This window comes from Marmota monax, unplaced genomic scaffold (assembly GCF_021218885.2).
Source record: "Marmota monax isolate L192 unplaced genomic scaffold, Marmota_monax_Labrador192_F-V1.1 WCK01_AAM20220418_F8-fsc00024, whole genome shotgun sequence".
In the NCBI taxonomy this organism is placed as follows: Eukaryota; Metazoa; Chordata; class Mammalia; order Rodentia; family Sciuridae; genus Marmota; species Marmota monax.
Genome location: NW_026695224.1, coordinates 19,965,992 through 19,974,979, shown reverse-complemented (window position 1 = coordinate 19,974,979; position 8,988 = coordinate 19,965,992). Strand labels below are relative to the sequence as shown.

General features: G+C 48.4%; 1 protein-coding gene across 2 annotated transcripts; it reads left to right on the top strand.

Moving 5' to 3' along the window:
- Dpep3 (dipeptidase 3) lies at window positions 1-4,581 on the top strand. 2 transcript variants are annotated; one of them, XM_046435174.2, is made up of 10 exons: window positions 1-319; window positions 1,166-1,292; window positions 1,767-1,896; window positions 1,984-2,125; window positions 2,344-2,413; window positions 2,523-2,699; window positions 3,020-3,104; window positions 3,571-3,646; window positions 4,005-4,140; window positions 4,236-4,581. In XM_046435174.2, exons 1-10 carry the CDS (start codon window positions 54-56, stop codon window positions 4,476-4,478), a joined length of 1,452 nt encoding a protein of 483 aa, XP_046291130.2. In that variant the 5' UTR covers window positions 1-53; the 3' UTR covers window positions 4,479-4,581. The 2 variants fall into 2 exon arrangements, with proteins under 2 accessions (XP_046291130.2, XP_046291129.1); XM_046435173.2 differs by having other exon boundaries at window positions 219-689.
- The last annotated feature ends 4,407 nt before the right edge of the window (window positions 4,582-8,988 follow it).

The following is an 8,988-nucleotide window of genomic DNA, read 5'->3' as shown; positions in this document are numbered from 1 at the left end:
ACACCATACAGATCCAGTTCACTTTTCTGAGCAGTAGCATAGAATTTCATGGAATGTTTGACCCTCAAGGACAAGGCACAACCTGGCAGCTGAACCCCAAGGTGGCTCTGGCTAGAGTTGAAATTAGGCCGATTCCTGGGTCCTTACCCAGTTCCCGTATCGATAGAGGAAGCCCTCCAGGCCCAGGGGGGCGCCCTCCTAGTTGGGGAGAGAGCACTGCGGTGCCCCCTGGCGACTCCGCTTCGCAGCACAAAGGATCCCAGCACGTGGGTGCCAGCGTAGCGACCTCCAAACGAGGCTGCATCCACCTGAATGTACGGTCGGTACTCCGTCTGTGCCCCCTGCCCTTCACTCGCCCCTCCCAGGCATCTCGTTCATCACGCCTCCCCCCCCACACACACCATTCCGCGGATCATGTTCCCCCTTGGCCTGGAAGGTCCCTGGGCGCCCCACCCGCGGGCTCTGCTATGTCTGCCGTTCCTGCTCTTTCTGCTTCTGCTGCCTCCGCAGCCATTAACCCACTCCCAGACCACGCTGGGCACCCCCAATGCCTCAACCGCCTCGGGCACTCCCAGTGCCCCAACCCCTCCAGGCACCCCTGTCTCCCCACCCACACCGGGCACCCCCCGTGTCCCGGGCCTACGAGAGCGGGCTAGGACCCTGATGAGTGACTTCCGGCTTGTGGATGGGTATGTAGGTGACTTCCTGGGAAAGACTAGGGGCTGAGCACACCCCTAGGCAGGGTAGGTTCTGAGCATGCAGGGCTAGGGAGCAGTCCCTCTCACACCACCCCTGGAGGGTCTCTCAGCCTTTCTCCATTGGGGTGGGTGTCCTCTACCCTATTACCCCATTACTCTCTCCAGTCAGACCTCAGGGGTCTCCATATTGTATGTGTGATGGAGCTTGGGGGTGGTGAGGAAAGGTAGGCACAAGCATGTTGCTATGTCCTGCTTGACCAGGAGGCCATGTCCCCATTCTGATCTCCTTTTTTTTTTATTAATTAATTAATATATATTTTTTTAGTTGTAGTTGGACACATTACCCTTATTCATTTATTTTTATGTGGTGCTGAGGATGGAACCCAGGGCTTCCCACGTGCTAGGCAAGCACTCTACCACTGAGCCACAACCCCAGCCCCATTCTGATCTCCTTTTGACCCTACTAGCCACAATGACCTACCTCTGCTCCTGAGACAGCTTTTCCAGAACAGGCTGCAAGATGTGAATCTGCACAATTTCAGCCGTGGCCAGACCAGCCTGGACAGGCTTAGAGAAGGCTTTGTGGGAGCTCAGGTACCATAGGGACACACACACAGTACCAGCATGGCTGCTGGAGAATGTTGGGATTAGAGAAACCTGGGGGTGGGGGCAGATTTTGGGTGACTAGGTACATAGGCATGCAGTGAGCCATAAGATGAATGTTAGAGAGTGTAGAGACCAAGACAGATAAGCTGCATGGGTGCCTGGATTCTTTGGAGATAGGTTGGAAATGACCAGAAAATCCCTGGTGAGCGTGGGGATTGCTGGAGTCATAAAGGATGGTTAATTGGCCTGGGTAATTTGCATACATGGGAATTAGTCCATGATGTGTCATGAGTCCAATTTAGTCATTGGCAGAAAGCTTATTAGTTAGTCATCAAAGTACCATGGGGTCATGTGGTGCCTCACTTGGGGTCACAAACCCAAACGGGTGCTGTGGGGAGGGGACTGAGGCAGGCCTAGGGCAATGGAGACCATCCTGGGCTCATTCTATACCCACTGCACTAGTTCTGGTCAGCCTACATCCCATGCCAGACCCAGGACCGGGATGCCATACGCCATTCCCTGGAGCAGATTGATGTCATTCGCCGCATGTGTGACTCCTATTCTGAACTGGAACTTGTGACCTCAGCTGAAGGTGGGCTGGTAGATGGAGGGATAGTCCAGGGATTATTCCAGTGATTGTCCCTGGGCTCTGAGCACTTGACTCTCCATCCTTTTCTAGGTCTGAACAACACTAAAAAACTGGCTTGCCTTATTGGTGTGGAGGGTGGCCACTCACTGGACAGCAGCCTTTCTGTATTGCGCACTTTCTATCTGCTGGGAGTTCGCTACCTGACTCTCACCTTCATTTGCAGTACACCTTGGTGAGCACTCTGCTTGATTAGGGAGGGAAAACTGCTTCATTACTGGGATGGGCCTGACCAGATGTGAGGATAAAGTGGTCCACAGAGGAAGGCTATACTCCCAGCAGGTCCTGGGTCTTCACTTGTTCTGGAGGTAGGATGGATGGATAGACAGAAGGCATCCATTCTGATGTCCAAGGTATGACCAGCCAGATTGTTCTCCCCTGGCTGTCCTACAGGGCAGAGAGTTCCACCAAGTTCAGATACCACTTCTACACCAACGTCAGTGGGTTGACAAGCTTTGGTGAGGTGAGGACTCTTGTTCCATACCCTATCCTACCTTCCCTACTGATTTGTATACACACCTCTGCACCCGACACCCCATCCTTCTCTCCCCCAAACCCAATTGTCCCTGCAGAAAGTGGTAGAGGAAATGAACCGCTTAGGCATGATGATAGACTTGTCCTACGCCTCGGACACCTTGGTGAGGCGGACCCTGGAGGTGTCAAGGGCTCCCGTGATCTTCTCCCACTCAGCCACCAGGACTGTATGCGACAATTTGCTAAATGTTGCTGATGATATACTGCAGCTTCTGGTGAGTGCCCACCCAGCCCTCACACCCAGAGCTTCATCAAAAGGAATGTTTCATCTAAAGATTCTTGATCCTGAACAAAAAAAAAGCTGTTGGCCCAGGTCTCACATACCCTTGTACCCAAAGGTGGTTAACCCTCCTTCATCTCTGAAACCCAAGGCCAAATCAGTTACACCCAGAGACCCACAAAGCCAGAAAGGGGAAGTACCTGCCAACTCCTGAAGCTAGGACAGAGTACTGACCTACCAGGGCCTTCACAGCATGGGAAGTGTGCCATCAGGCCAGATGGGCTGAACTAAGTGTGCCTTTGTCTATCCCTATAGAAGAAGAATGGTGGCATCGTGATGGTAACTCTGTCCATGGGGGTGCTACAGTGCAACCTGTTAGCTAACGTGTCTACCGTTGCAGGTGAGCTCTACTCTGTGCAACTCTGGCTTGGACTGTGGTTGTGGGGTCTCAGGAAAGATCCAGCAGTCTAGCACATGTTGGGCAATGGCAGACCTTTCAACAACCCAGAGGCAGCAAACTCATCTCCCCAGTCAGTGCCGTTGGGTTTGATATCTCTGCTTGAGCCTCACTTTTACTCTCAATTCTCTCTCATTTCCCACATCTCTGAGCAGGACAGGCAGAGCTCCTACTGGGTTCTCAAGGAACCCAGAGGTAGGAAGAAGTTCAAAGTGGTGGCTCTCAGGTCTGCTCCAGGCCTAGTGTTTTGTCTGTAGCCACTCCAGGACTTACGACTGACCCTGAGCTCTATGAGGTCAGCTGCCATGATCTGGAATTCTGTGGACAGAGTCAAAGCTTCCTCAGATCAGGGCTGGTCCCAGGTTCCAACTCCAGCCGAAACTGCCCATCATAAACCTTCACCTTCTAGATCACTTTGACCACATCAGGAAAGTCATTGGGTCTGAGTTCGTTGGGATTGGCGGAAATTATGATGGGTCTGGCCGGTGAGTTCTTCCCCTGGACTTGGCCTGGGCTGGGGTACAGAAGGGGGTCCTTTAGACTTAATTCCACATCCAGGACCTGTTTTCTAGGTTGGCCCTGTCCTTCCTGTGGCCCAGTGGACCCATTTCGGGTGGTCACACTTGTTAAGTACTCCCCCAGCAGACCACTGTGGGCTGACCATCTGCTTGGCCGCTAGGGCTTCAGAACTCCAGTCTTGAAGGCACTTCCAAAGTTGCATTCACAAGCTGGAAGAACTTAACCTTCAGTTTTAGTCATTTGTGACTAGGGCTGGTAGGACTCCAGGTCCTAGACCAGGATTGAAACCAAGGTCCCACAGCTAACTGGTAGGTGGCTACACAGGTTTCCTCAGGGGCTGGAGGATGTATCCACATATCCAGTGCTGATAGAAGAGTTGTTGAGACGGGGTTGGAGTGAGGAAGAGCTTCAAGGTGTACTTCGAGAAAATCTACTGCGTGTCTTCAGACAAGTAGAACAGGTATGCTGAGTTGGACAATAGGATGGTCGGTTCATGGTTTAAGCAGGTCAGGAGGCTGCTGTGGGGGTACATGGCTACTGACTCTCTCACTCTAGATCAGAGAGGAAAGCAGTGGACAGAGCCCTGTGGAGGCTGAGTTTCTAGACAGGCAGCTGAGCAGGTCCTGCCACTCGTACCTCCTGCCTCAGCCTCTGAATAAACACATGACTACACACCCAGAGAAGACCAACTGGCCAAGTAGTCAAGACCTGCAGAAGCCCTCAAACGCTTCTCCACATCCAATTCCAGGCCTTGTGGGTCTTGCTGTCTTCCCAGTCCTCATCCTCTGGCTTTGGTGATCTGGCCAGTATCCCCCAGAAATCACTGTGCAAAGTTCCACAAGGTCCCAATCCTTGTTATTCTGTCCCCAGAATGTGGTGAAAATAAAATTTGAGACTTGGAGCCACGTGTGAGTGTCCTTTCTTCATGGTGGGTGTAGGGTCAGGCAGGTTCTTGATTGGTGAGGGGACCTGTGGCCTATACATTCAGCTGCTTAAGGAGAGGGGTTCCCACTCACCTCCAGTCTTGTTTCTCAGGAAGGACAGAGTTGCTCACTGGACTCTTCTTGTGCTGAAAACCTGAGCCCAGAGAATGTCACAAAGGAATTGGGTTTAGTGGGTGTTACTGTGTGTGGATTCCCCTCTTCCTCTGAAAGGTTCAATTTGTTTAAGAAGCTGATCTGATATTATTTATTTTTTATAATTTGGTTTAGTTTGGTTTAGTTTGGTACTGGTGATTGAACCCAGGACCTCTTTATCACTGAGCTATATCACCAGACCTTTTTGTTTTTTATTTTAAGACAGGGTCTGGCTGTGTTGCTGAGGCCTCAAACTTGTGTTCCTCCCGCCTCAGCCTCCCAAATTGCTGGGATTACAGACATAAGCTGGTAGTATTTATAAACAGGAACTTGTTTGATATTAGTGGAAAAAAATTATTTATAAATATGTCAGCTTTTTCAGATACGGTCCTCTGATTTTCTTTACTTATTTATTGAATTTTGGTGCTGGGCGTTGGTACCCAGGTCTTCACACATGCTAGGCTCTAGCACTGAGCTATATTTCCAGTGCTAAATATTGTTGATTGTTGTTTTAGGTCAACATGTCTTGGGGGTGATTTGTATGTAGGTTGATCACTGAAATAATGCTATTTTTCTTTTTAAAAAATTTTTGTTGTATATGGACACAATACTTTTATTTATTTATTTTTATGTGGTGCTGAGGATTGAACCCAGTGTGTCACACATGCTGGCAAGTGCTCTATCACTGATCTACAACCGCAGCCTCATGAAATAATGCTATTTTTCATACCTTGTATTCCTGCATGCTCTTTTTATGTTTTGTTTCATGTTGCTAATATTCACTTACCTTTTTAAATGTTTATTATGCTAATTAAAAAATTTTTTGGTACTGGGGATTGAACACCGGGGTGCTTTGCCACTAAGCACATCTCCAGCCCTTTTTTGCTTAATTTTTATTTTGAGATAAGATCTCACTAAGTTGCTTAGGGCCTCACTAAGTTGCTGAGGTCGTCCTTGAACTTGTGATCCTCCTATCTTAGCCTCCCATGTCTCTAGGATTATAGGTGTGCACTACAGAACCTGCCCTAATTTAAAACATTTTATCCATGTACTCCAGAAATCTTCCTGATAGATTTTTTTTTTTTAATGTCTGTACACACCAAATATCTTTTTTTTGTAAGGGCGGGGGACTGAGGCTTGAAACCAGTCTGAGGCTTGTACTCTACCACTTGGCTATATCCCTGCTCCTTTTTATTTTATTTTTTTTTAATTTTGAGACAGGGGAGCCAGATGCAGTGATGCACACCTGTAATCCCAGCAGCTCGGGAGGCTGAGACAGGAGGATCGCAAGTTCAAAGCCAGCCTCAGAAACAGCAAGGTGCTAAGCTACTCAGTGAGACCCTGTTTCTAAATAAAATAGAAAATAGAGCTGGGGTTGTGGCTTAGTTATTGAATTACCCTGAGTTCAATTCCCAGTTTCCCCCCACCAAAAAAAAAAAAATTTTTTTTTTAAAGAGAGAGAGAGAGAGAACTTTTTAATATTTATTTTTTAGTCATTGGCGGACAAAACATCTTTGTTTGACAATGCCAGGTGAGCGTGCTACCGCTTGAGCCACATCCCCAGCCCTTTTTTTTTTTTTTTTTTTTGAGCAGAGAATGTCACAAAGGAATTGAGTAGCCTCCTAAATTGGCCAGGCCAGCCTGAACATTTTGATCCTGCTGCCTCAGTCTCCCTAATAGATTACAGGCATGTACCACTGTGCCTAGCTCTTTAAATATCTTTAGAATTTGCCTGTGAAGTTATTTTTCCTGAGAGGAATCTGATGGTACAGGCTGCTTGGTTAGTCAATGATATGGATGAAGTTGTTTACCAGTTGCAAAGTTCCCCAGAGTTCCCTCTAAGGTTATTGGTTGGGCTATAGTGACCTGTCTGTTCCACACAGCACCTGACCACTCTGAGGCTGCAGATGTGTGGGACAAAATTGGAAACCATTGTAGAACATTAGGGAGGACCAATGGGGCACCTATTCGTTCATATATATATATTTTTTTGTGCCAGGGATTGAACCCACTTAACCACTGAGCCACATCCCCACCCCTTTTTATTTTTTATTTTGAGACAGTTCTTACTAGTTTGCATAGTCCTGCTAGGTTGCTGAGGCTGGCTTAGAACCTGTGGTCCTCCTGACTCAGCCTCCTGAACCTCTGGGATTACAGGTGTGGGCCACAAGGATCAGCTACCTATTCATTCTTTACTCAAAAAATGAGTTACGGGCTGGGATTGTGGCTCAGTGGTAGAGAACTTGCCTCTGATATGTGAGGCACTGGGTTCAATTCTCAATACCACATATAAAATAAATGAATAAAATAAAGGTCCATCAACAACTTTAAAAATATTAGTTGGGGGGCTGGGGTTGTGGTTCAGCAATACAGCCCTTGCCTAACACATGCAAGGCCCTGGGTTCAATCCTCAGAACAACAGAAAAAATAAATAAATAAATTGGGGCTGAGGTTGTAGTACCGTGGTAGCACGCTTGTTTAGCATGTGTGAGGCACTGGTTTTGATCCTCAGTACCACATATAAATAAATAAGATAAAATTATTAAAATAAATAAATTAAATAAATAAATAAGGGTATTGTGTCAACTACAAATATATATATATATATATTTGTGTGTGTTTGTATATATATATATATATATATATATATATATATGAACCAAGGGTTGTGGTTTACATCTATAATCTCAGCTACTCTCAGCTACTCAGGAGGCTGAAGCAGAGGATTATATGTTTAAGGCCAGCCAGCCTGAGCTATTTAGTGAGACCTTGTCTCAAAAAAGATGTAACTCAATGGTAGATCACCACAAAAGTTGGGACCAGGTCCTGGGGATACAAGGGTGATGGGACTGACAGGGTCCTGTCCTTGTGAAGTCCATAGTCTAGTTGACACGACTAACATAAATAAGAGGATCTCACCAACACATTTCTGGAGTGGGTACCATGATGGGAACGTGCCCCAGGGGAATGCAATCCGTGTAGGAGGTGGGTGGAGGGAGTATTTGAAAAGCCTTGCGGCTGTCCCAAAGTGGCAAATGGGGCTGGGGCTGGGTGGTAGGTAAGGAGGAGTTTGGCCTGTGAGGGTGGGAGCAGAGCCTAGGGAGGCAGTTCCCCCCAGAGGGAACAGTGGGTGATGTCTAGAAGATCCTTGAGTCAGCAGGTGAGATTTTGAAGGGCTGATGCGCGGCAGGAGGAGGACGAGGTGTGGGGTAGGAGGCTTCTGTAGAGGTAAGCGGGATGGTTAGAGCAGGGCTTTGTCAGCTAAGAGCCAAGCTAGGGGTTTCTCAGCAAAAGGAGCTCTTTCACCCTCTCCTGAGAGCGCAGGAGAGGAGTGAGCAGGGGAAGGGTCCAGTTAGAAGGTAGCCGAGGATGGTATAAGGGGCGGAAGGTCAAGTCGAAAGGCGCCACTCGCGATGGCCATGAGGAGGGATCAGTAGCCGTAGGATCAAGGTCGCCCTGCAAGGCGATGGGACTCAGATTCTGCTCCAGAGCTGGAAAGTGAGAGGCGGCGGCAATCAGAAGGCGCAGAGCCTGAGGTTGACAGATGTTCTTAGGGACACAGAAGGGAGAAGAATGGAGATAGACAAGAAGATGGGCTCTGGGTTTTTCTGATAGAAGGGGAAGGGTGCAAGTGGACAGGAGGGTCCAGAAAGATAAAGATGCTAAAGGAAAGCCCCCGTAAGTTATCTGAGGAAGTGGAGTAGAAAGTGTGTGGGGGGAGCAAAGAAGTAAACGGCTCTGGTGAAGGAACCCTGTGGAGGTAAGACAGTAAAAAAAAAAAAAAGAAAAGAAAATGAAAGAACTAGACTAATCACCCAGTGTGCTGTCCCAAAGTGGCAAATGGGGCTGGGGCCGGGCGTGGTGCTCCTTCCTACGGAGAAAGTTGCAGCCTCCAGGCAAGGATTCATTCCCAGAAGGTTCCAATAGGAGAGGCTACAGCGAAGGGGCACGGCGGAAAAGCGGGAAACTGATGATGTTAATGGGGTGTGTTATCAGGGGATGTCTGGAGGCTCTGTGCAGGTTTGGGCTGGTCCCTGAGGTTTTGAACCCGTCCTGCCTACCCATCCCCTTCTCTATGTAACAGAAATGCTGTTCACTCACTAGATCCGGGGCTCAGAGCTAATGCACCCGGCGCCCCATCTCACCGAGCCCCCAGAAAACCCCAAAGAGTGAAAGCGCCTTTCCGCTATTTTACGAGTAACGTAGGTGGGACTCAGAGAGGGCAGCCTTTC

Coding starts and splice junctions, on each gene's coding strand:
- Dpep3 (XM_046435173.2), top strand. CDS start 313: ATGTACGGTCGGTACTCCGTCTGTGCCCCCTGCCCTTCACTCGCCCCT. Junction 690..1,165: donor GACTTCCGGCTTGTGGATGG/GTATGTAGGTGA, acceptor TGACCCTACTAG/CCACAATGACCTACCTCTGC. Junction 2,414..2,522: donor GGTTGACAAGCTTTGGTGAG/GTGAGGACTCTT, acceptor TTGTCCCTGCAG/AAAGTGGTAGAGGAAATGAA.